Here is a 24,580-nt window from a genome sequence, read left to right as displayed (position 1 = left end):
GCCATCGGAATAAAGGACCGATCACTTCGCGCTTGGCAGCCCTGGGGCGCGCCTCTGTGCATCCAGAGCAGCGCAGGAGAGGCTTGGAGCGTCCTGGGGGGCGGGCCCGACGCGCGGGAGTCCGCCGGCGCCTCCAGCAGCCGCGGGGTGGCGGAGGTGGGGGCAGGCGGGCCCCACCGACCCCGCGAGATGGCCCCGCCCCGGAGCCTGGCAGAGGCCTCACCGTGGGGGGCGGAGTTGCCGGCGCTCCACCAGCCCCGGAGACTGTGGCCCCTTCTTAAGCCCGCGGAGCCTCTGGCCGCCTAACCTGCCTCTCCCGCTTCTCCCCCCAGCACGATGGCTTCGGCACTGAGCTATGTCTCCAAGTTCAAGTCCTTCCTGATCTTGTTCGTCACCCCGATACTGCTGCTGCCACTCATCATTCTGGTGCCCACCAAGGTCAGTTGCATCTCCTGCAGCCCCGGGGACTGCAGGCTACCGGTCCCAGTGACGGGCTCCGAACGCGGGGGCACCAAGTTGGAGCGCAGGGATTCCCAGGCGGGCACTGCTCCCCTGGGCGTTCAGGGCGCCAGATAGGAGGTGTCCTGTAGAGAATTTCAAGGGGCACCCCAGCCTTGGGGTTTACAGATCCTAGGACACAAGAACCGTCCCAACAAGCACGGAACCATCTCTCCACACAGGACATCCACAGGCTCAGCCTGGCCTGAATCTCCCCAGAGATTCCCGCCCCTCCCCTCCCCTCCCCTCCTCCCAGTGCCTATGGAGCCCTGGCCTTCTTGCCCTCCTTCTTCCTCCTTAGTGAATGGGGACTTCCCAGCTGTAAGTGGCTTCCAAGACCAGTCAGGCACCTAAGTGGATCCCGAGTGCTGTCCTTGTCACTCTCTGGCCCTATTTGGAGCCTCAGTTTCCCTATCTATAGCCCACTTTTCTTTCCAGCTTGGATCCCCTGGACGCCATGGCTGAGTCAATTCCTCCTGGGGCTGAGAGACAGGTCGGGGTGGGTCTGCTTTGGGCGCTGCCTGCTGTGGCCATGGCTGTGGCTGTGGCAGGAGGCGGCCAGCTTCCCAGAGCTCACGCCTTGGGTGGCAGGACTCGGGGTGGCAGGGAAGGGTTGTCCCATGCCCTGGCCGCCTAGCGCTCCTGGGAGGGAGGCAGAGAATGAATGGCCTGGGCCACAGGGTGAGGGCGGTCCTGGGAGCCCTGGCCCCGGCTGCGCTGGGCTGTGTGGAGCCTGTTTGGCAGAGACCCCAGGCCTTTGAAGGCTTTTGTGGCGGCTGGCTGCTCCTTCTTCACTCCCTCTTCCAGCCCTTTCACCCTCAGCCCAGACAGGAAACTCCAGGGTCCCCTGTCCCTCCAGGCAGGCTTGGGAAACAGAGGGGTTCTTTCGGGGATACGCTGGGGCAGTCCCGGAGGACTGGGGTATCAGGAAGCCTAATCTGCAAGAGAAGCCGACTTCATTCAGTCTTCCTTGTGATTTTAGTGAAGCCTCTGAGTTTTCTGGGCCTTGGTATTCTTGTCTGTGCAATGGCAGGGTGATTAGGTTCTGACAGGTATGGCTTTGGGTGCCCAAAGGGTCTATGGTGGTTCCTAGGATGGGGGTGGGGAGGCCGAGAGGAGCCCTCCAGTGGGCTGAGCACAGCCCTGGATGAGCCAGGGATGGCCCAACAAACTGGGGTGGCTCTTCTGTTGTCATACCAACTGTGAGCTGCCATATTTCCCCTGTAGAAAGAGATTTGGGGCTGTTACTATCCGTGGGAGGGAGCTGGGGAGGAGAGCTGTGATTTTAGTTCTGTTGGCGCGAGTGATGTTCCCTGGAATGATTATACAACTTGGCTGACCTTCCTGCTCTGGGACAGTGTGACTGAGACCCCTACCCCCCCCCCCCACACACACACACCCTGAGCTGGGACCCTCAACTCAGAGTGTCTATGAGTGTCATTAACCTGCCTTGGGAGTGAGGATCAGTGACGGAACAGGGGACACCTGGGAAAGTCCTTCCAAAGGCCCCCTTCTCCTTTGGCGTTCCCTCCCGCTGGGACAGGTGACCAGGGCCTGGACCTGTCCTGGTGTCTCCCTTTGTGCCTCTGTTTTAGTCACCACCAAAGAGCTCCCTGCCCCTGCCCCCACGGCCACACCATTGTGCAAGGAAACCCAGAGGCACTGGCATGGGCCAGCGGGGCTGGGCAGCCAGCGAGGACTTGGCAGCCTGTGGGACACTGTCTGAGGGGGGCAGCGAATCAGAAGGCACGTGCCCCGGCCTCCCCCACAGGCTCCCCTCTTTTCTTCCTCTCCCCCAACCGGATTCCTGTCTGGCTTCATCTTGGCCCCACTTTTTCTGCCCTTTCTTGCCCCGCTTTTTTAAAAATAGCAATGATTGTAAACATATCATTGATTTTATTAAAATTGTAAAATAATATTTTTCAAGTCTGTAAAGTATAATGTAAAAAATGAAAATACCTTTAAATCCCGTAACTTATTAATATTCTGATGGCCATCTTTCCAGAAATTAATCCATCTCTTTTCTCCTTCGCTCTCTCACTCACTTTCTACACACACACACCCCCACACATACAAACACACAGCAAGTTCTCTTACCTACATTCATTTTTCATTAGGCAACATGTCATGGGCAGTCTGTTAATAATTACACATGGGTTCCTTCAGTTGTACATTTAACTTGTATTTGTTGATCCCTTCGATGTGCTAGGCACTGTGCTGGCTGCTGACTTTTAAGCCCCACTCCCCTTTGTCTGGGCTCCTAGTGCCTTGCCAGCCACATTCCCGCGGCAGGAAGCGCTCTGAGCTTGTTTACCACCCCCCCCCCCCCCCCCCGCAGGCTCCTCTCTCGGGCAGAGTCCATCTCACTCTGAGTGGTGGCCGCCCCTCCTCAGACCAGTCTAACGTAGCCTGTCCAGCGCAGCCCCTCCCATGGGAGCATTCTAGACCAGGAGGGTCAAGTCCGCCTCCGTGATGGGGCATCTCTGCGGCCTCGGTAGTGGATGGAGGCGAGGGGCCAGTTAAGCGTGTCTTTTCCGTTGGTGATATTTGGCGCCTCCAGGAACTGCTGTGACAATAGGTTACAGGTGCCACCGGTTGTGTCCAAGTGTAGATAATGAAAATTCACCCAGCACCTTCTGTTGAAAAGGGTACTCCTACCTCCTCAGGTTACAGGCAAGGTCCCGAAACAAGCAGGGAGGGGGCCGGGTTGGGAGTGAGACGAGTATTTTCTCAGTGATCAATCAGGCACCTAAGTGGATCCTGCTTAGCAGCCTGTTGAGTGACTGCTGAAAGCCAGCCAGTGGCAGACAGTGGGCACTGGCCGGTCTGCCTGGTGTGGAGCCTGGGCTCCTCCCCACACCTCCGTCCTGCCTGGAGCCCGTGGAGCAGTCGGCATTGGTGCCTGCAGCCTCCCAAGCAGGGGCATCAGCAAAGCCTGAGACGTTTGTGTTGTCACAGCTGGAGAGAGAGTTACACCAGCTAGTGGTGTGGGGGCCAGGGACGCTGCTGAACATCTTACAGTGCACAGGGCACCCCACCCCTTGGCAAAGAGTCTTCCAGCCCTAAATGTCCACAGTGGAAAGGCCAAGAAACCCCGCACCAGGCAGGGCGAGGGGTCCTGAGGTTCTCGTGGGGTGCTGAAGGAAGAAATATTTTTTATGACAGCTAACACAATCCTGACAAAGAATTTCTGTCTTCACCCAACATCCTGTGCACGTAACACGTGCTCTCTGGGGTGATGATGCTAAGCAGTGAGAGTGAACAGGTGCGTCTCTCCAGCAGCATTGTCATAGCTCTAACTATGCTAGTCCATTCCTTGAATGGACATTTGCTGGGCATCTCCTCAGTGTCAGGCCTGTGTGGGAGCTGAGGACAGAGTGAATCCACAAACCCTGGTTCTGGTCTCAGGTGCTTCCTGTTCTCTGGTGGTGGTGGTGGTGGTGATGATGATGGTGAGACAGTTAAGGAAACAACAATGGCAACCGCATGTGCCAATTGCTCGGGCTGCGGGAGCAGACACAGAGGCAGGGCACAGACCCAGGCTGTGGGGGAGACGGGGAAGGCGCCTAAGGAGAAACACAGACTGCAACCAGGCTGGGGTGTGTGTAAGCGGAGGCTCAGTTGCCGCAGTGCCTGGGGTAGCTGGAACTCGGGGTGTGAGTGGGCAAGGAGATGGGGTGGGGGGTGTGCAGGGCCTGCTCCATCATAGAGGGTCTCCTAAGTTACACTAAGGCATTGGGGGTTTATCCTGGAGGCAACAGGAGGCTTTTAAATAGGGGGTGATATGATCAGATTTGCAAAAGAGAAAGAGGGAGCCTCTGTGCCCAGTGATACAATAGGAAGGTCAAATCAAAGATCAACTCCACCATCCACTGGAGGAAGTGTGTCCTGAACAAAGGCAGAGGCCCTGGGGTGAGGGCAGGAGGAGGAAGAGGCCAGAGCCATGGTTGGCAAACTGCGCCTCACGAGCCACATGCGGCTCTTTGGCGCCTTGAGTGTGGCTCTTCCTAAGCCTTAGGAGTACCCTAATTAAGTTAATAACAATGTACCTACCTATATAGTTTAAGTTTAACAAATTTGGCTTTCAAAAGAAATTTCAATCGTTGTACTGTTGGTATTTGGCTCTGTTGACTAATGAGTTTGCCGACCACTGGGCCAGAGAATAAAGGGCTACAAGCTATAGGTCTTGGAGTTGGTGTAGTAAGCTGGGTTGGAATGAGGGAGAGGGCAGAGTCTGGGTGGTTAATAATGATTCTGATAAAAGTGCTGATGGAACATGAAACCACCTAGGGAGGTGGGCATTATTACCCACGTTTTAACAGGTGGGGAGACGGAGGGCGGCGGCTGCGTGCCCAGGCCTCAGGGCTGTCTCTTCAGTTTGCCAGGTGTGCCTACGTCATCATCGTCATGGCCACTTACTGGTGCACAGAAGTCATCCCTCTGGCTGTCACCGCCCTCTTGCCTGCCTTGCTTTTCCCACTCCTCAAGGTTCTGGACTCCAAGCAGGTGAGCGACCTAGGGGATCCTGGTGGCTTCCTGCTTCTCCCATGGACTCCTCTCAGAGCCCATCTCTGAGCAGCCTAGGCCCCGGGGGCACCAGATCAGCTCCCTGTGGATTCTCTTGGGCATGGAGACATGCCACTGGACCCCGCATCCCACTCCAAGCTGACCCTCACGTCAGCATCTGCTCTCCTCGCCTGTCTCTGGGGACTTGGGTGGGCCCCTGAGTTAATCTCCAGGAGAGACCCCAAACAACGTGTGGCCAGGAGGCAGCCCTGACGGGGCCCCCATGCCACCACCTTCCAGGTGTGTGTCCAGTACATGAAGGACACTAACATGCTGTTCCTGGGAGGCCTCATGGTGGCCGTGGCCGTGGAGCGCTGGAACCTGCACAAGAGAATCGCCCTGCGCACACTCCTCTGGGTGGGGACCAAGCCTGCACAGTAATTACGCCTTCTCTTCTTGCCACGGGCCTCCCCGCGGGCCCCAGGGCTGGGGAGGAGCTGTGGCACAGCCCAGTCACCCACTGGCAAGGGCTACCCATGGGCTTACCTGAGCTTGGCAGGTAGGTGGACCCCTGGGTGGGGTAGGTGACAATCTTAGCTGAGGACACCAGATGCATGGGCAATGGTGGGGCCTGTGGTGAGTGGCAGTAGATAAGGGTTCTCTGAATCCAGAGGAGACTGGTCAGCAAGGGCCCCTGCATGTAAAGAGGACTTCCTGGGGGAGGGGCTGCAGGGTTCCACAGGGAACGAGGTGGGTGGAGGCTGGATCCAGCCATGCCTGATAGGGCATTTGTGGGGAAAGCAGGCCAGAGGTGGCTCAACCACCCCTCTCAGGAGGAGCAGAAAGGTCATCCTTCCAAAGCTAGCAGCTTCTTACCTCATCTTCCCCATGTCACTTAGAACCTCAGCTTCTCCCCTCTCTCTAAGATCTCCCCTCCAACCACAGGCAGCTCCCAACCAACCCATGGAGTTGACATCATCAGATTCCCCTGGTACTGAGCACCTGCAGCGCCCAGGCACGACTCTGGGAGCTCATTTATCTCCTCAGTTAACCCTCACCACAACTCTGAGAGCTGGGTATTATTCCTCCACCAGATTCTATAGATGCGGCATTTGAGACAGAGAGGGGTTAAATGCTGTGAAATGAGGCCTTGGCCCCTGAGTTAATCTCCAGTAGAGACCCCAGGATGTACCTTCTTTTGAGGCAATGTGCTCCCTAAAAGACGGCGTGCCCAGCCCAGCCCTGGGAAGGCAGCGGTTGGTTACTGCACAGCAAATCCCTCCTGGGATGTCCCTGTGTCAGGGACTGTGCCGGCCCCGCGCACACAGAGCCTGGTGCACCCCCAGGAGTTGATGCCTGGCTCCCTTGGCACCTCAGGCTCCGCTGAGCAGAAAGCTTTGGGACTCTCTGGTGTCTGTTATCCTATGTGGTATCGATCCCCCCCCCCCCCCTAGTGATTGGTCTACAGGGTCAAATCAAAGGCCATTGCATGTTCTAGAAGTGTGAGACCTCGGTGGCCTCAGAATTCTTGCTCTCAGGATCCTTTGAGCGGCCAGCCTCCCTCCACCAGCAGGTGGTCCTCATTCTGAGAGAGCTGAAGGACCCTGGTTCCAAACCCAGGAAGTTCACGCAGGCTTCTCTGCTCCTTCCTGTCTCCGGGCTTCTCCTCTGAGCGTGGTTTCCAGCTCCATGGCGCTTGCCTGCCCCGGGGAGACCTTGATGTTGAGGCCTACATGCTGCCTTGAAGCATCAGGTCAAAGCCTCATTCATGAACACTCTGCTCCTCCTTCCAGCCCAGACCCAAGCCTGTGTTCTGTGGGTCTGTGAAGTCAGCCTGCATGGACACCGGCGTGGACCTCGCCTTGGTGCAGTGCAGCTCCCAGATCCCTTCTCCAGGCGCATTAGTGGCCCCGGGGAGAGGCCTGGCTGCAGAGGGGAATGGAGACTGAGGGTGGTTTTGTTCCATCCATCCAGCCCTCCCTGAGTTCCTTCTGTTCCTGGTCTTGTGCTGGGTGTGTGGAAGCCATGGAGAGGAACCAGCTTTTCTCCTCCCTGCTCACCACCAAGGGGAGAGCAGTCATGGGCATGGGTCCTCCAAATCCAGCCGTTGATGAGTGTTGGTGGGGCTGGAGGAGGGTGTGTCCACCCCTGCCTGGTGGGCACTGGGAGGAAGGCTACAGAGGAGGGGCTTTGATTAGAAGAACCACGAGGGGTGCTCGAGGCAGATGGCAGAGGTGAGACAGCGGTGGAAGGGCAGGTGTTATAAAGGAAGGGAACATGTTTTCTGAATGCTGTTTGACCTGGTCCATTGCAGAGTAGAGGGAGTACAGGTGTGTGTGCAGAGAGAGTCGGTGGGGCGGTCAGCCATGAGAGAGGCCCCACTTTCCCAGGCTCACCCTACCCCTCAAGGCTAACTCTGTTATGAGAGGAGAAGCAGGGTCTGGGGTGGGTGGGAATCTTCTAGACAGAAGTGGGGTGTTGGGGCTGCTTGCTCATAGGGCTGCTCCATCACACCCTTAAGACACACTAGGGCCAACCTCCACCCCGGGTTGACACCCTCTGGATGCCTGTGCTGCCCCTGCTGGACAGGAGCTCCTCAGAACCATGACTGGGTCTGAGAAAGGCGTCTTGGTGTCCCCTCAACTCTCCCGTGCCATAGGCAGCGGGGTAGACATCAGTAATGTCTGTGGGAGAGAGGTAGGAGGGAGAACAGAAGGAAGGAAGGAAGGGAGGGAGAAAGGATGGGAAGGAGGGAGGGACTAAAAGTATAATCCTCTCCTGGACTACCCAGTCTTGAACTGGCATCAGCACCTTGGCCTTGAGCCCTGGCATCCCTGCAGGGGACCTAACCCATGTTGCTCCCTGAGGCCTTGGGGCAGTGAGGGTGGGGATTCTCTGCTTCCCTTCCTGCTCCTCCTCTGCAGGCTGATGCTGGGCTTCATGGGCGCCACTGCCTTCCTCTCCATGTGGATCAGCAACACAGCCACCACAGCCATGATGGTGCCCATAGTGGAGGCCGTGCTGCAGCAGATGCAGGCCACGAGCACAGCCAGCGAGGCCGGCCTGGGCGCCCTGGAGCTGGTGGACAAGGGCAAGACCGGTGAGGTGCCAGGTGAGCCGCTGCCAGGGTGTGCTGGGTCCACAGCTTTGGCCACCTCCCTGACTCCTGGAGCCCACATTTAAACAGGCATAAAGAGACATACTTAGAAACTGCTGGGGTTTTTTTGTAACCTTTGGAAATGTAATTATTGCAGGAAAGTTAATTTCGTTAGTACAGTGGGGCCTTGAATTACGAGTTTAATTCGTTCGGAGACCGAGCTCGTTAAGGAGCTCGTTAACTCAAATTACTCTATCAACTCAATGCAAAAAAAGAGAGACAGCTGGTATCTCAAAAAACTTGTTAGTCGGGACACTCGTAAGTCAAGGCCTCACTGTATTGCTTATAGCAAGTTTTAAATCAATAGGTGTTCATTTGATTATGCATTTGAGCATCTTTTGAGCACTCACTGGGGGGCCCTCACCTGTTGGTCTTCCTACTCATCCTCAGGGAGGCCTCCCCTGCACAGGTCACACCTCTCGTCTGCTCACTGCTCCCACAGGCACCGGGGTGGTTGTCCCGTGCTGTCCCAGCTCAGGAAACTCAGAGGGCGCCTGTTTTATTATCCGCCTTGTTTGCACCCCGTCCCCAGGGCCCAGCACCGGGGAACTAGGGCCCATGCTGATGGCCCGATCACCAGATCCTGGGGCAGGTCCTGGGGCTGCTGAGATGAAGTGGACACACCCATATTTCAGACTCGAGGAGCCGGGTGGGGTGGGGTAATGAGGCCCCTCACACAGTTCCTCTGGCTTGGGGGATGCCATAAGCCAGACACCAAAGGAGCTCAGACAGGGGAGGATTGCTAGGAGGCAGGGACATCTAAGATAGATTTGGACACACCCCCTGGATGGACAGACCAGCTGGAGCAGCTAGGAAGCAGAGAAGAAAGGCGTGTGTCTGAGGCAGCTGCATTTGCCCTGGGCATGGAGGAGCCCGGGGAAGCTGTGGGAAGTGACAGGGAAGGCAGACAGGGCCAGACTACGCAGTTGGGCTGTGGGCTGAGAGGACCCGAGGAGGGAGCCTGCAGAGCCAGCACGTCCCACCTCAGGTCAGCAGCAGAGCTGGGAGCTGGAGCTGAGCCGCGGGCCCCTGGACTGGCTCTGCTCACGGAGGTGTGTCACTACAGGGAGCCAAGTGGTTTTTGAAGGCCCTGCTATGGGGCCACAGGAGAATTGTGACAGGAAGAGCATGTGCAAGGCCATGACACTGTGCGTGTGCTACGCGGCCAGCATCGGAGGCACTGCCACCCTGACCGGGACAGGACCCAACGTGGTGCTCTTGGGCCAGATGCACGAGTGAGTCACTGGCCATGCCTTCTGGGGACAATGACTTGGGCCCTGGGTTGTTGGATGGACTCAGCCTCGTCTCCCATCTCCTGAGCAGGGCCCTGGAGCTGGGGCCTGGCAGGGGCGGGAGGCTGTGCCCCCATCAGCCTCTGCTGCACCTGCTCAGGTCTCCTCAGGGTGGGAGCTGATGAGAGTCCCCAGGCCTGGCTGCTTTCTGTCCTGGGGGCAGGATTTTCACTCAGACAGGTCCTGTGATTGAACTCTGAGCTAAAGTCATGGGAAGTGACAACATTGTTTTAGATGCTGGGTCCTTGTTTAAAACTTGCAGAAAATAGACACCCTTATAGATGCTCTCCTCAAAACTGGCTCACCCACCTTGGTCGTGAATGGTAATGGCCCTATGATATTGGGAATCTGGAGATGCAATGAAGGGCTAGGGGTTGGGCCACTCATTGCCTCACCAGCTCGTTCACTACAGTCCCTCTCACTGTCCTTGAGATGACGTGTGCCCTTGTGAGGCTCCAGGTGGACCACAGTGGTGGTCTGGAACTTTCCTTGGCCACAAAGGGACACAGGCCTTGAGGACCCAGTTGTGTGCTGGCCTTGTGCTGGGTGGGGCTGGAATCACAGAAGAGGGGGAGTCCTTGGCTCTGTCTGTGGGATACCCATGGTCTGCTGAGGGTAGCAGATGCCTGGAGAGTTCTAGGCAGGACATGTAAATGCATGAAGGAAAGTGCAGACGCAGTGAGCGCAGGGAAGGAGAGAAGTATGACATGCCTGTCCTGTGCAGACAAGACAGGTGGGGTGGGAGGGCAGCTAGGAGGTGGGAGGGCAGGCCTGGAGCCTGGCCAAGCAGACTCTTGAGGTGGACAAGCAGACTATTCTGATCCTGTGATGTTTTCTGTAATGATAGCCTCGGGCTCTCCCTGGAGTTCCCGCTGAGTGCAGAAAGCTCTGTGTCTACTTTCACACCCTTGGGCTAAAGTGAGCAAGTCTGGGGGTGGGGAGTGGAGCCTGGCGTGGAAGAGACCCTCCTCCAGTCCCCAGAACCCTCTCTGGTCCCACCCTGGGAGGCTGGGAAATTTGTTTTCCTAAGGAGGCCTTCCCTTGTAGGAGCCCACAGGGTGAGGGTTCTGGGGCATCGGTGGACCTCCTGATGCTATTGACCAAATTACGTGTGTACAAAGCTGTCTTTCTCTGGAGGGAAGAGCTTCTTAACAGGGTCTGGACCCCCATGATGGTCAGTTGGTCACCCCTCCGGCTTGTATTGGGCATGACTATTCTGGGGCCCCAACTGATTAGGGTAATGCCGGGTGGTGGGCATGGATGGCTGGACCTTAGGAGGATGGGACTCTGCTCCAGACCACCTCGCAGGGTCCAGCTACTGGTCAGCTGGTACCCACCCGGCCTGACCTGCTTGCTCTGAGGCTCAGCATCTGGTAGAGGCATGGACCCGTGTTTCTCTCTCCAGGCTGTTTCCTGAGAGCAAAGACACCGTGAACTTCGCCTCCTGGTTTGGATTTGCCTTCCCCAACATGCTGATCATGCTGCTGCTCGCCTGGTTTTGGCTCCAGTGTATTTTTATGGGATTCAAGTAAGTTGAACTGCTTCCGGGATAGTCTAACCTGCCACGCCCTTGCAGAACCACCAATAGGCGAACCCACAGAGTTCTTCCTGTCTGGCCCCATTTCAACAGCCCCATCATCTGCTAGTCTGCCCTCTCATTTTGGCCACCTCGGGCTGCTCACCCTGCCTTTGCACATGCTGTTCCCTCTTTCTGGAATGCCATTCCCTATCTTCTCACCTTTCAATCTCCTCAGGCTTCAAGGCCAGTTCAAATGCTGCTTCCTTAGGGACATGTTTCCTGACTTTCCCCACCCCATTTCCCCACCCCATGCCTGCTCCTCTGGACTTCCCTGGGCACCCCATGGCCTTGACCCTTGGTACCTGTTGCCATGTTCCAGCACTGCCCCTGTCCCCTGACCCTTGACCTGAGCTCCTTTGGGGCCTGTGGTAAGTCCTCTCTGTCCCCTGCCCCCAGCCCGGCTCCCGGCCAGGGAGAAAGTGTGCCATCAACGTGAGTCAAAGCAATTACAGGGAATCTTGTCCCCGTGAGCAAATCGATACTCTGGACCAACTCCCACTTGGCTGTGTGTCCATTGGGTCGGGTCACAGCACACCACCTGCCGATATCCAGACTCTTACTGAACACCTGCCACGTTCCCAGCAGCGTGCGCGTTCTGGGAAGTTTACCTTCCTCTTCCCAGTACACCCAACCCAAGTTCACCAGGAGTCAACCTTGACAGCAGCCAGGCTTTGGACAGAAACCATGGTGTGTGGCTGACAAATAGCTCAAAAACACTCTTGTGATTTTAAAAGGCACATATCTATCTGTGGAGCTAAGGGGACCCTCTCACAGTAGTGTAGAAAGTGCTTAGCTGTGAGCGTGTGCTCTGTGCCTTAAGTCGCAGGCAGCTAGAGCCAAAGACAAGGGGCTATCTGGCCACAGGGAGATCTCAGAGCCGAGAGGCAAAAGTGTCCCAAAACCCAGGGAGTTAGCGGGGGAAAATGGGATTTTTGTAAGTTTTCTTCTGAAGGAGGACCTGATTTGGAAACTGCAGTCAAAAGAAATCTCTATATAATCATAAGTAGTCATAGCAATGACATCATAATAGCAGTGGGCATGCATCTTCATATGCCACCGTGTGCAGGCCTCACGTGAGAGGGAAGCTGCTCCCATGGGCACTTGGGGCCCAGCCTGGCCTGGAGGGAAGCTCTTTGCCCTGCTTTGCACACCTGCTTCAGGACCAGCGGGCCCCGGGAGACCTGCCCCTAACCTGTCGCAGGCTGCAGGTGGTGTCCTGCCTCTGATGGGGCCATAGGAATGATAATGACCAACATCTGTTGAGTGTTTACGAAGTCACAGACACAACTTTAATGACTCTACATATATTAATTAACCTTCACATCAACCTGTGAGGTAGGTGCTCCTATTATTCCCAATTTACAGGTAAGGCAACTGAGGCACGGAGAGGGAAAAGGGCTGCTCAGGGCTGTGTAGCTTGGAAGCCATGGGACGGAGCTTTGAACACAGGCAGTTTGGCACTAGAGAAGCGGTTCTCAACCTGTTGGTCGCGACCCCTTTGGCAGTCTAACGACCCTTTCACAGGGGTCGCCTAAGACCATCCTGCATATCAGATGTTTACATTACGATTCATGGGAGCATCTTCCAGTCTGGGCATGTGCTAGCACACATAACAGGTCCTGGGAGGCATGGTGGGCAGGTGAGAGACATGGAGTGGGGAAGGGGTGCACCCAAGCACCCTCCACCCCAGACGATGGGCAGCACCATAGGCCTTCCCACCACGCTCTGCTGCCCCACATTCAGGCTTCCATTTGACCAGCCCCTGAGCCAACCAACCTGCACCGCTGTTTTCTTTCTGTGTCTCCTCTAGTTTCTTTTGTGTAATTCTTTATTGTTGAAAGTTTTACATAGGTCTCCTCTTTCCCCCATTGACCTCCCCCTGACCGTTTCCGCCCCCCAGCACATGCCCCCACCCCGCTGTTGTCTGTATCCATTGGTCATGCTCATATGCACAGTTACAAGTCCTATGGTTCATCTCTTACCCCATCCCACCCCCGCCCTCCCATGCCTTCCCTCTGAGATTTGATGGTCTGTTCCATGCTTCTCTTTCTCTGTATCTTCTAGTTTTAAAAAGGCTTGGGGCTGCGGTCTGGAGAAAAAGAGTAGCGAGAAAGCTGCCTACGAGGTGTTGCAAGAGGAGTACAGGAAGCTGGGACCCTTCTCCTTCGCTGAGGGCAACGTCCTGCTCTGTTTCCTCCTGCTGGTCACGCTGTGGTTCTCCCGGGACCCAGGCTTCATGCCTGGCTGGATGTCGGTCGCCTGGATGGAGGGCGAGACAAAGTAAGTCCCTGGTTCTGCAGCGCCTGCCGTGTCCTCCTTTGTTCTGTAGTTGAGTTCTGTTGGTTTCCCGACTCAGTCGTTCCTCACGAATCTTCAGGACAAGCCCACAGATACGTCCCTGTGAAGACTCCTTCCCCAACAGGTTGAGCAGAAAATCCTTGGCCAGGGTGGTGGTCAAGAGAGACTTGTTGGGCTGGAGTGAGGCTCCCAGAGCTCTGGGTTCCAAATCTCTCCTCCATCATCTCCCCATCCCTGCCCCTAGCCCCCACCATCTTTCTTTAGATCTGGGCAAGTATCTAAAGACACAGATCCTGGGGTCCAGATGCTTCTTTAGGTAGAGACTTGGCAAAAATGGGGGTATATGTAGTTTCTCTCCAGGCTAAGCTGTTACATGGAAGAAAGGCTGAGAAACGTGCATATTCCTGGAAGTGGGTTGGGAGACAGCTGCCTGTTACTGTTGATTCCATTGTTTATTTTTATTTGGTTAATCCTCAACCGAGGATATTTTTCCCATTAATTTTTAGAGAGAGTGGAAGGGAAGGAGGGGGGAGAGAGAAAGGGAGAGAGAGTGAGAGGAGAGAGAGAAATTTCAACGTGAGAGAGACACATCAATTGGTGGGCTCTGCATGCGCTCCAACCTAGTGGGGATGGAACCTGCAACCCAGGTACATGCCCTTGACCGGGAATTGAACCTGTGACCCTTTGCTGGGTGGACCAATGCTCTCACTACTGTGCAACAGGGGCCAGGGCTACTGCTTCCTTTTGGAAGGTCTGCTGGTGATCACCTGGTAAATACAGATTTCTAGAGAATGTGGCCTAGAAGAGGTCAGACATTAACCCATGGAACAACACAGGATGTGAGAGGGAAGTAAGCTGCCCAGAGTCGCCCAATACTGGTGACAGAGCCAGGCCAAGGATGCGGGGTGGGGGGGTGGGGGTTGATTTCTAGCCAGGATTCAGTCTACCGCACTACTCCTGACCTTGGCCTTTGGGGTTCCAGCTTTCATGCCCAGCTGAGCCTGCCTCTTCATGCAGGAGCATGTAGACGGGGCACAGGTTTGTGGCATGGCTTCCTGCAGCTGAGTTGGCTCATCCATGCCCTCTCCCCACCTAGGTATGTCACCGACGCCACCGTGGCCATCTTCGTGGCCATATTACTATTCATTGTGCCTTCGCAGAAGCCCAAGTTCAACTTCTGCAGCCAGACTGAGGAAGGTAATGCTCCCGTCTTGGCCTTGCATTCACCAGGGTTGGGGGCCTGGTAGCAGAATCTCCCCAGGGGAGTCCCTGGGCTTGGGGGGGGGGGGGAGCCCACTCCATCAAAGAGGACTGGCAAGATTGCACAGTCTGGGCAGAGGGCATTTTCAGCCCTCCCTAGGTATTGTTAGTGCAACATCTCTTTTGCTTTTTAAACATTTGAAATCGTATTAATATTACATCAGGAACAGAAAAATGTTTTGCATTTCCCACACCACCATCAGTATTATTTTGGTTTCTCGCTTCCTCCCAGTCTTTACTAATAAGCACGTATATTATATGGCTATAATCAAAACACACCATTTGAATCCTGTTGCTTTGTTGTTTCTGTTTTCATGTTTTTGATCGGTTACTCCAGAGATATTTCTTGCTCTTGCCCCAGTCTTCAAACGTATCTTCCCTCATAACGGCATTGTATTGAGTCAGGGGGCTGTAATCATTCTCCTATTATGGGACATTCTGGCTCTTTTGAAATTTCATTATTATAAATTATGTTGTTTCTTCTTCAGGATAAATTTCTAGGGCGTCAAATTGCTTTCCAAAAAGATTGCACCGATTTATAATGCTGCCAGGAGTGTGTGATAGTTCTGCCATATTTTCACCAGCGATGGGTGCAGTAATTATTGTAAATTTTAGCTAATTTGTAGATATGAGATGGTACTCATTGTCCATACAGGCTTTTATTCCCTGATCAGATATGTCTTGGGCTTCATAAGGCTGCTCTGGGTTGTGTATGTGTGTTTTTCTTGTCTCTTCGCAGAAAGGAAGACTCCGTTTTATCCGCCTGCACTGCTGGATTGGAAGGTGACCCAGGAGAAAGTTCCCTGGGGGATCGTGCTGCTGCTGGGGGGCGGATTCGCTCTGGCTAAAGGATGCGAGGTAACTTCCCCAGCTGTGGGCTGCTGGGGGCCTCCTTCTTTCACCAAGAGGGTGGCCAACGAACTGCTCCACCCCTGCACTCCTGCTGGTTCTGTGTCAGTCCCCTCCACTAACTGCACATTTCTCAAGAACAGGAACTCTGTCTTGTCATGTAGGAACCCTGGGCCATGATTAGTGCCTAGGCTAGAGAAATACTCTTTGAGTGATTGTGGAAGCAGTGAATTTAGGCGACCCCAGGTTAGCCAAGAGAGGCAGAGGATGCTGTGAGGTCTCCTTTGGGATTTGGCAATAGGATCTTTACTCTGATTTCTTCTAGGGAAATCCTCCTATCAAGTCCTTGTGGAAATCTCCACCATTACCTTTGGTTCTTCTGCTCCCTGAACCCTTTGTTGATATGGCTGCCAGTTTAAATTTTTCTCTAGCTAAGTGTATAGCAGTGTAGAAGGAGAGGAACAGCTTTTGGGAAAAACCACCTCAAAAATGTAACCTTCTTACCTCTCCTCCTTCCATAATAGGGGAAAAGTGAGCCAGAGAGACAGATGAGCCAGCAATTCTCCACCCATTCATACATCCATGCACCTGTCCATCTGTCCATCCACCCAGGAATAGAATGTGATAGATAGACTGGGTCTGTCCTGTTATTCTGTTTCCTTAGCATCTGGAACAGATCCTGGTGCATGGCAGGCGCATCAATATTTCTGGATGAACAAATCCATTCATCTTCTCTATCCAGTCATCCATCCATCTAGCATTCATTCCTTTCACCAAACGTTTCTATTATGCCCCTGTTAGTCCAGGCATGGGACTTACAGAGGAGATTGAAATAGGGTCCTTGTTCACAGGACCATCACAGGCTAGAGAGGGGACATATATGGGAGAGCATTTAGGGAAGAAGTGACACGTTGGTAAAGGAATAAGTGTGTGGTACCTAGCTGAGGATCAGAAGATGAGGCTGCTGAGGCTAGCAGATACTAGTCCATGAGGGTCTTGAATTCAAGATAGGGAGTGTGGACTTAATTCTGCAGTCACTGAATTCAGGGGGCAGCCACTGAAGGGTTGAGGCCAGAGAGTGACTTCGTCAGAACTCCAATTGGGAAAAATCACTTTGATGTCTGAAGTAGAGACCTAGGCAGGGCTGGGTTGAGGGAGACCATTAGACGCTCTATAGCTTTCATCCAATTCAGGCTTAGTACTGGACTCCACGGACCATTCTCTCCTTGAAACTCCCTCCTCCTTTGGTCCCCAAGCTACCATTCTCTCCTGGCTTCCTTCTAACTCTGACTATTCCTGCTCAGGCTTCTTTACTGACTTTTCCTCTGTTCTCCCTTAAATATGAATGTTCCTCTAGGCCAGTGGTTCTCAACCTTCCTAATGCCGCGACCCTTTAATACAGTTTCTCATGTTGTGGTGACCCCCAACCATAAAATTACTTTTGTTGTTACTTCATAACTGTAATTTTGCTACTGTTATGAATCGTAATGTAAATATCTGATATGCAGGATGTATGTTTGTTGTTCGCGACCCACAGGTTGAGAACTGCTGCTCTAGGCTCTGTCCTTGGTATCTTCTCTGTTCATTTTTACATTCTCTCCCCTGGACAATCTCTTCTCAGCCCAAAGCACCAAATCCAGATCCCAATTTCTGTCTCAGATTTCTCTCCTGAACTTTAAAGACTGTGGGAGACTGAGGGGAGACAATGGACATGAGATGTTTGGGGTGACTTGATTGAGTGGAAGGAATGAGGGGGATAGAGATCCCCGGGATGATTCCTGGTCTTCTAGGACAGCAGGTGGATGGTGACTCCATGCACCAAACTGGGGAGCCAGGGCGAGTGTAGACTCTGGGCTAGAGAGGATGAATGCAGGTTGGGGCATGTTGAGTCTGACATGTTCATGGACATCTGGGTGGAAATTTCTAGAAGGAGTATGGATGTTGAAGTCTGGAGAGTAGACCAGCTGGGCTAGAAACACAGATTTTGGACACAGCAGAATGAGGATGGAGATTGAAATTGTGGGCATGGATGAGCTCACCTGTGGAATGTATGCAGAGAGAATATGTAGGAGGGGAGAGGCTGAGCTCCCTAGAGAAAGATGAGGGTCTCTCCTGGCTCTGGAGGCACTGTAGCCATTAGCCCCTCAGTGACTTCCCTCTGGTGCTTTCCAGGCCTCGGGGCTGTCTGAATGGATGGGGAAGCAGATGGAGCCCTTGCACGTTCTGCCCCCAGCAGCCATCTCCTTGGTCTTGTCCTTGCTCATTGCTGTATTCACTGAGTGTACAAGCAACGTGGCCACCACCACCCTGTTCCTGCCCATCTTTGCCTCCATGGTAAGTAACTCTGCTGGGGGAGGAGGAGGCTCAGCCATTATTTCATAAGAAGCTATCAACCCAGGACTATGTCCTAAGTTCTCAGCGAGGCTGCGAAATCGGGCCAGAGCCCTACCAGGGTTTTGAGCCCCTGATAGGACTTGTGTGCCTTTGATGATGTGGGCCTACCCTCAATGTTTTGCTGGTTCTTTTTTTGTATCCCCCATGCTGGCCAAAGCACTAAGCATAAGCCAGGTTCTCATAATGTATTTATAAATGTAACTGCTTATTTTTCAAAATGGGTTGTCTGGACTTGGGCCAAGGCGGAGGGGACCAATGCCGCGAGGGAATGATAGAGGGTCTTTGAGAATGTAGCACAGGTGTGCAGGAGGACTGCAGATCAGAGGGACACCACTGGCTGGGATTTGGGGACACCTCTGGCTGGGAAGGTGGGGCTTGGGGATGGTTTGGGGGAGAGGAAATTCTGGGAAGGTGAAGAGTCCAAATAAAGGAAGTGAGTGCATGACTGAAAACCCCTAAAAGCCCTGCAGTGAGCCCCGGGATCAGGAATCAGTGCACTGTGGTCAAGCATGTTGTTGAGCTGGGACTTAGAAGAAAGCAGAGCCAATAGGAAAATCAGCTGTGATCTTTTCGTGCATTTTCTCCTGTCACTCATGACATGGCAATACTGACCTCAAGGTGGTAAAAGAAGAGCCCTGGGCTTGGAGTCAGGAGACCTGAGTTCAGGTCCTGGGATCCTAGAACATATGGCTTATGCTCTTTCCTCCTACACTTGTGCTGAGGGTCAAGAAAGATGATGGCTGTGAAAATCCTCTGTAGATTGCAAACAAGCCTGGGAGAGGCTGAGGTTGCCATTCTGGAGTTGGGAGACGGACTTACAAAACCTGAGCACAGGATTGTTGTTGGTAAACTTCACCTTGGCTGCCCAGGTGTCCACGTGTATAAAAAGCAAACCCAAGTGGCTGCTCCTTTCAATTCAAGTGAAGATGAAAGTGTTAGAAAGAGCAAGTTGGCTCATCTCCCCCTCCACTAGGCAGGCTGCCCAGACCTATGCCCAGGAGCATTCTTTGTTGCTGGGTGTGGGGTGGTGAGGCCTCCCCTCTCTAGCAAAGGTTTGACTTTGTCACCTCCAGCCGCCGCATTGAGTCCTGAGGGCCCCAGCCCAGACAAACGAAGATCTTAACCCACGGGGTGGCCAGGCCCATCCAAACAAGTCTTCCTAAAGCCAGATGTATGTCACATAAATACTTATTTATAATAAATAAAAGGGATGGATGAAATAAGTTATACACTCATACGATGTACTATTATCAAGCCAATTTTAAAAAATCAGAACTTTGAAGGGCAGTTAGTAAACTGGAAATGTGCATAATTTTTAAAATCTTCACCTGAGAATATGTTTATTGATTTTAGAGAGAGAGGAAGGAAGGGAGAAAGAGAGAAACATTGATCTGCTGCCTCCCACACATGCCCCAACTGGGGATCGAACCTGCAACCTAGGTATGTGCCCTGACTGGGAATTGAACCCACAACCTTTTTTTTGGTGTGTTGGGATGATGCTCCACCCAACTGAGACATCCAGCTGGGGTTAACACTTTTTTAAGTTGAAAATGTAATACATATACATAGCTTACAAATGTCCAATAATACCAAAGAGTATAGGCCCTACCCTCTAGCTTCCCCTTAGAGATAACTTCTGTTATTAATTTCTTAGGTATCTTTCTGGATGTATTACACACACATACACACTTTTTTTTAAACAAATGATATCATTCTATGATCCTGTTCTGCACCTTAAATCTTTAAAAATCTAATGATAGGTCTTGGAGATCTTTGCATGCTAGCACATAAAACCAGTCAGTTCTTCCTTACAGCTGCGAACGAGTCATTGTGTGTATACATATTTTATTTAGCCAGCCTGCTGCTGATGGCCACTGAGTCCATTTCCTGTGTGTTTTGCTGTTATGATGTTGCAATGGACATCTTTGCATATGTGTCTGCCCTCGTGTGTTTATAAATGTGCATGCTAGTTATTAATTTTGATAGGCAGTAACTAATATTATGAGTTATATTATGATATCATTCATTAATTTAGCAAATATTTAATGAGTGTCTCTGCTCTGTGCTGGGTGCTGTTTGCTACATGTGGCTGAATTTTAAGCTGTAGAGTAAAAAAGATGGATACCAAATTCCGTATTCAAAATGTACAACAACACATGCAGACACAGATGTATCTATAGGTGAGACGTGGTCCCTGCCCTCTAGGCTCTGGCGGTCTGCGGCAGCACACATAGGTGTGTGCACAGGTGGGCTGCAGTCACACTTCCAGATTCAGTGCAGTCTAAGTGGCCAGCATGGTCTTTGGCACATAGTAGGTGCCCTAGAGCTATGTGTTAAATGAATGGAGGAGGTTCAGAAAGGCCTCCCGGGGAGATGGCTCTGAGCTCAGCCTTTGGGGTCCAGCAGAGTTATCACCAGAGACATGGCAGAGGGTAGAGCCCCCAGAAGGACCGAGGCTTGGAGGTGGGAACTCACACAGTACATGAGGGGCATGCTTTCAAAGTGATGGTCCCAGGAGTTTTTGTTTTCTGTGTATGTGACACTGCAGTGCTGTGTTTCCCCCCAGTCACGTTCCATTGGCCTCAACCCGCTGTACGTCATGCTCCCCTGCACCCTGAGTGCGTCCTTTGCCTTCATGTTGCCTGTGGCCACCCCACCTAATGCCATCGTGTTTGCCTACGGACACCTCAAGGTTTCTGACATGGTAATGCAGCTGCTTTTATTTACTCCTATCAGCTCTGATGCTTTTGTCATGAGGGACACCCTATTCATTAATGACTTGTGATGTCATGTAATTTGGGAATACCACCCAAAGTCCAGCCCTATTCTCATTATTTGCATTTATGTGCAGTTTTTCTTCCTTTTTGAAATCATCTCGCATTTCATACTGTCCTGTCTCCCAAAGCTGAGAGGAGGGTGATAGAATCTCCCACCTGGAGGTGCCTGAGCAGCCACCAGGGGAGCCCTCGCTGAGCACTTGGAAGGGGTGAGGGTGGGGGTGGGGCCCCACATGGCCAAGATGGACTTCACCAACTAGCAAGAACCCTTAAGGACAGGCAGGTGGGACAAGGCTGAGATGGGCGGTAGGGATGGATACTAACGACAGATTGACTGACAGAGGTGTCTGCAAACATAGAAGTGGGGACAGGGAGAGGCAGTGCCTGGGAAAGTTGGGGCGTTGGAAACAGATGCAGCTGGAGGAGGAACTCTCTTAGGTTCTACTTGGGCTCTACTGCCTCTGCCAGGAGAAGGAGCCGGTCTCAGAGGCGGACAGGCAGGAGGGAGGGTCCTCTCTCAGTCCAGTCAGGTGTGAGTGGTCTCAGAGCCACCACTGGGTATCTTTGGGAGTCTGTGGAGCATTCTTAATAAGAAACATGGACCAAAAATTCAATTCCGATCCCCAGTGAAAAATCTACACAGGGCTTGAAGCAGTAGGTAGTGAGCGAAAACAAAGAACTGGCATCGGAAAGAGCCAGGGAGGTTCTTGAGAAACCAGCTGGTGCTTCGGGGACACAAATGTTCAGGGTGAGCACAGGCCCTAACGTCAGACCTGGTCTCCCCCAATATTTCTCTGAGTGGCCTGGGGGGTTGCCTCATGTCCCTCCCTAAGGCCCTCCATAAGTGTTCCAAATGTTCAAGCAGGCAGACAACCCGCCATCATGCCTGTTTCCCAGGGATGCTTGAGCACCGATGGCACTTACTGGCTATGAAACTGCTCTGTCTGTGGGGTAGGGTGAGCACAGAGCATGACCCAAGGATGGGGGCCCAGCAAACCAGCCTGCAGCCCCTTCTCCAAGAGCACTAGTTCCCAGTGTCCCTTTCACCTCTCTTCTGAATCCTGCTGACTCTTGGCCCTGATCTCCCCCAGGTGAAAACTGGAATAATGATGAACATAATTGGAGTCTTATGTGTGTTTCTGGCGGTCAACACCTGGGGACGGGTCATGTTTGACCTGGACAGTTTTCCTGACTGGGCTAATGTGACCCATATGGAGACTTAGGAAGAGCCTCAAAGAGCATCACACAGCCCCGCCTTCCTGAGGACTCCCGAAGCTTCCGGCACACCGTACAGCAGAGCTTTGGGGTTGACACCCCAAAGGGACCTGATGATGCCCTCACCCCACAGAGACCCCAGGCCCAGGTCCCAGCTGGGGACAGGTGGCGGAGGGCCGGTTTGGAAATTAAGGGAGCGTCCCAAGACCCAGATGGCTTCCATCTTTCCGGGGTCATGCCACGAACTCTGGGACAGGCAGCCTGCACGCTGGGTTCTGGTGTCCACTTGCTTCGTCTCAGGGTCATCTCAATGGGGATCAGATCCCAGCGTGGGAGGTGAAAAACGACCTTCCAGAGCCTGCACCTCCTGCTGCTGAGCTTGTGCTGCCTCCGATCACTCCCGTCACTTGGAAGGGACACCCCAGCCCAGGGACAGAGCGTCTGGTCCTGGGCAGCTCCTGCTGCTGGAGTGCGAGCGGGACTCAGAGCTCCTGGAACCACCAGGAGGATAATGCCAGCACCCAAGGATGAGGAATTTGAACCGGTAACTTCCGGATGACATCCCCCATGGTACACCACTGGCCAACCAGCTCCCCTCCTTACCTTGCTCCATTGAACTGACAGTTCAGAGCCCTTTCCCAGCTCTCTAGAGCACCTCCTTCAACTCCGAGGTCCCTTTGTTGTCTGGGCCAACATTCACTGGGATCTGGCTGGAACCTTCTGGCACCCCCTGTTCTCCCAGGCAGGTCAGCTTGGCTCTTCTGGGAGTTGGTCTTCCTGCCCCCCCACACAGCTGGGATCACACTCCAGGGATGGGCACGATGGCTTCTTTGGAACACAGCCGGGTATCTAGGTCCTCCCTCACCTGCAGGCCCAGAGGGGATACAGCTGTGAATTGCCCAGAGCAGCGTCCCTTCGGAGCTTGTCCTAGATCTAGAGTTTGAGCTCCCCTGGGGACGGCCTTCCCTTTGCTGACTGGCCTTCACGGCCACGCCTGGTGGGGACGGAGCGTCGCTGAGAATGAGCGTGCTTAGTGGTCCCTGAGCAGACAGTCCCTGCCCATGAGTGAACCTGCATGAAATTCCTGGAGCAAAGACCCCAGAATGACGGTGGGAACCCTCAGAACCCCTGTGAGAGAGACGTGAGAGACACCACCCCCTTGCCCAACAGCCCCGTTTTCTGTCCTTGTGCTGCCTGGAAGAAAGGCCAAAGCAGATAAGCGAGGCCCACTGATGGCGTTTTTCAGGGCAGGAGAAAGTACGGGAACCCAAGGAAACCCCCTCAAGGGCCGAGCATGTGCCTGGTTCCTTGGTGGGCGGGTTCTTGGCCACCACATCTGCCTCCCACAAAAAGGTGCACGGTGCTGCCTGTCTGGCATTCGAGGGTGGGGAGGGGCAGGTGGATGAGTGAACACTTACTCACCTCCCACCTCTCGTGTCAGCCTCCCTGGTGCAGCCACCACTTATCTCATTTGATCTCACCCACTATTTATCTCATCAGCCCTCTGAGACAGGCAGGTGTTAGTATCCTTGTTTGTCTTTCAAGAACCCTGAGGCTCTGAGAAACCAGCAAGTCATGTGTCCTGTCACACGTCTAGTTAGTTAGTAGCACTTAGGTCTTCAGCCTCCGTGACCACTGCTCCTTCCCGGGTCATTAAGGGCCTTGGCCTTAGAAGGCCTGGGTAGAAAAGTCAGTGGCCAAGAGCAAGTCCACCCAAGGCCTTCCTATTCAGGGAAGATCACCCCACAGGAGCCCCTTTCTGCCACCTCCTCAGAGACGGGCTCAGGACACTGTTGGGGCAGAAAGGGCTGATCTTTGCCCGAAGAAGCAAAGCAGTTCATCCATCCTGTCATTTCTGCTCTCTACACGGCTGCTGCGGACGTGTCTGCCACACCAGTCTGAGGGCTCCTGAGGACTTACCCTGCCTGCTGGTCCAGTGCCAGCTCTGTGACTGACCCAGAGCAGGCCACCATACGTGTCATTGGTAAATAAACAAGTGATCAGTGTGGTCTGTTAGCTGTATGTTTTGTGGTAATGGGCAAGGTCAGTAAAGGTCATCCAAGGTCGCATTGAAAGAGGAGTAGGACTGGCCAGGCTGCTGAGGGCATGTGGTGCGGTGGGCGGAGGGCTCTGCTGGACTCCATGTGCTCCAGCGATGACACGCAGCGGAGTGAGGGCTTCAGGACAGCAGATCCCACGGCTGGGGCGGCTGACCAAAGGCTGCTTCCATACAACCTCTCTTGCAGTTGGTTGGAGTCACACTAACAGTTATGGCCAGTGCCAATCAGGATTGCTTTTGGCTGCAAGTAAGAGAGAAACCCAGCTAACGGCAGCTTAAACCATAAGGGCTTTTAATGTCTACTTAACAAGAAGCCTGGAGGCAGACAGCTGCTGATATTGGTCCGGCCGCGCACTCAGGCCACCAAGGGCTTGGGCTTTGCCGTCCACTCTGCCATTCTAAGGGTGTTTTGCCTTTCTTTACTCTCATGCTTGACCCTCATGCTACATACACATCTGTACTGAAGGCAGGAAGAAAGAGGTGTGGGGTGGGGGCATGACAGTGTCTGCTTCATCTTTCCCTTTTATTAGGAAAGCAAAAACTTTCTCAGAAGCCCCTACAGACTTCCCTTCATGTCTTATTTGCCAGAACTAGGTCATATGCCCACCCGTAGCCAATCACAGACAAAGGTAATTGGAATGCTATTGGAATACCATGAGGCTAATTAGGACTCATCTCTTGGGCTTAGGGAACTGG

The 24,580-nt window shown here is 53.5% G+C and overlaps 1 protein-coding gene and 1 long non-coding RNA gene across 3 annotated transcripts in view; both read left to right on the top strand.

Annotated features, from left to right (window-relative positions):
- The window catches only part of LOC132218179 (uncharacterized), a 53,713-nt gene extending 29,875 nt beyond the window's left edge, over positions 1-23,838 (top strand). Inside the window, exon 2 of the long non-coding RNA XR_009449094.1 lies at positions 22,478-23,838. This is a non-coding gene — a long non-coding RNA (uncharacterized LOC132218179). The remainder of the gene's footprint in view (positions 1-22,477) is intronic.
- On the top strand, positions 217-23,838 carry SLC13A5 (solute carrier family 13 member 5). 2 transcript variants are annotated; one of them, XM_059669017.1, is made up of 12 exons: positions 218-438; positions 4,876-5,004; positions 5,305-5,441; positions 7,929-8,116; positions 9,228-9,396; positions 10,859-10,981; positions 13,097-13,312; positions 14,427-14,527; positions 15,330-15,448; positions 17,612-17,773; positions 20,400-20,537; positions 21,702-23,838. In XM_059669017.1, exons 1-12 carry the CDS (start codon positions 337-339, stop codon positions 21,831-21,833), a joined length of 1,716 nt encoding a protein of 571 aa, XP_059525000.1. In that variant the 5' UTR covers positions 218-336; the 3' UTR covers positions 21,834-23,838. The 2 variants fall into 2 exon arrangements, with proteins under 2 accessions (XP_059525001.1, XP_059525000.1); XM_059669018.1 differs by lacking the exon at positions 20,400-20,537 and having other exon boundaries at positions 217-438.
- Positions 23,839-24,580: the final 742 nt, after the last annotated feature.

This window comes from Myotis daubentonii, chromosome 16 (genome assembly GCF_963259705.1).
Source record: "Myotis daubentonii chromosome 16, mMyoDau2.1, whole genome shotgun sequence".
NCBI lineage: Eukaryota > Metazoa > Chordata > Mammalia > Chiroptera > Vespertilionidae > Myotis > Myotis daubentonii.
This window is presented reverse-complemented; position numbering and strand designations above follow the sequence as displayed.

Excerpts from the sequence above, each read along its gene's own strand:
- SLC13A5 (XM_059669017.1), top strand. The coding sequence starts at position 337 with ATGGCTTCGGCACTGAGCTATGTCTCCAAGTTCAAGTCCTTCCTGATC. Across the intron at positions 9,397-10,858 it reads CTCTTGGGCCAGATGCACGA|GCTGTTTCCTGAGAGCAAAG; the intron begins GTGAGTCACTGG and ends TTCTCTCTCCAG. Across the intron at positions 14,528-15,329 it reads CTGCAGCCAGACTGAGGAAG|AAAGGAAGACTCCGTTTTAT; the intron begins GTAATGCTCCCG and ends GTCTCTTCGCAG.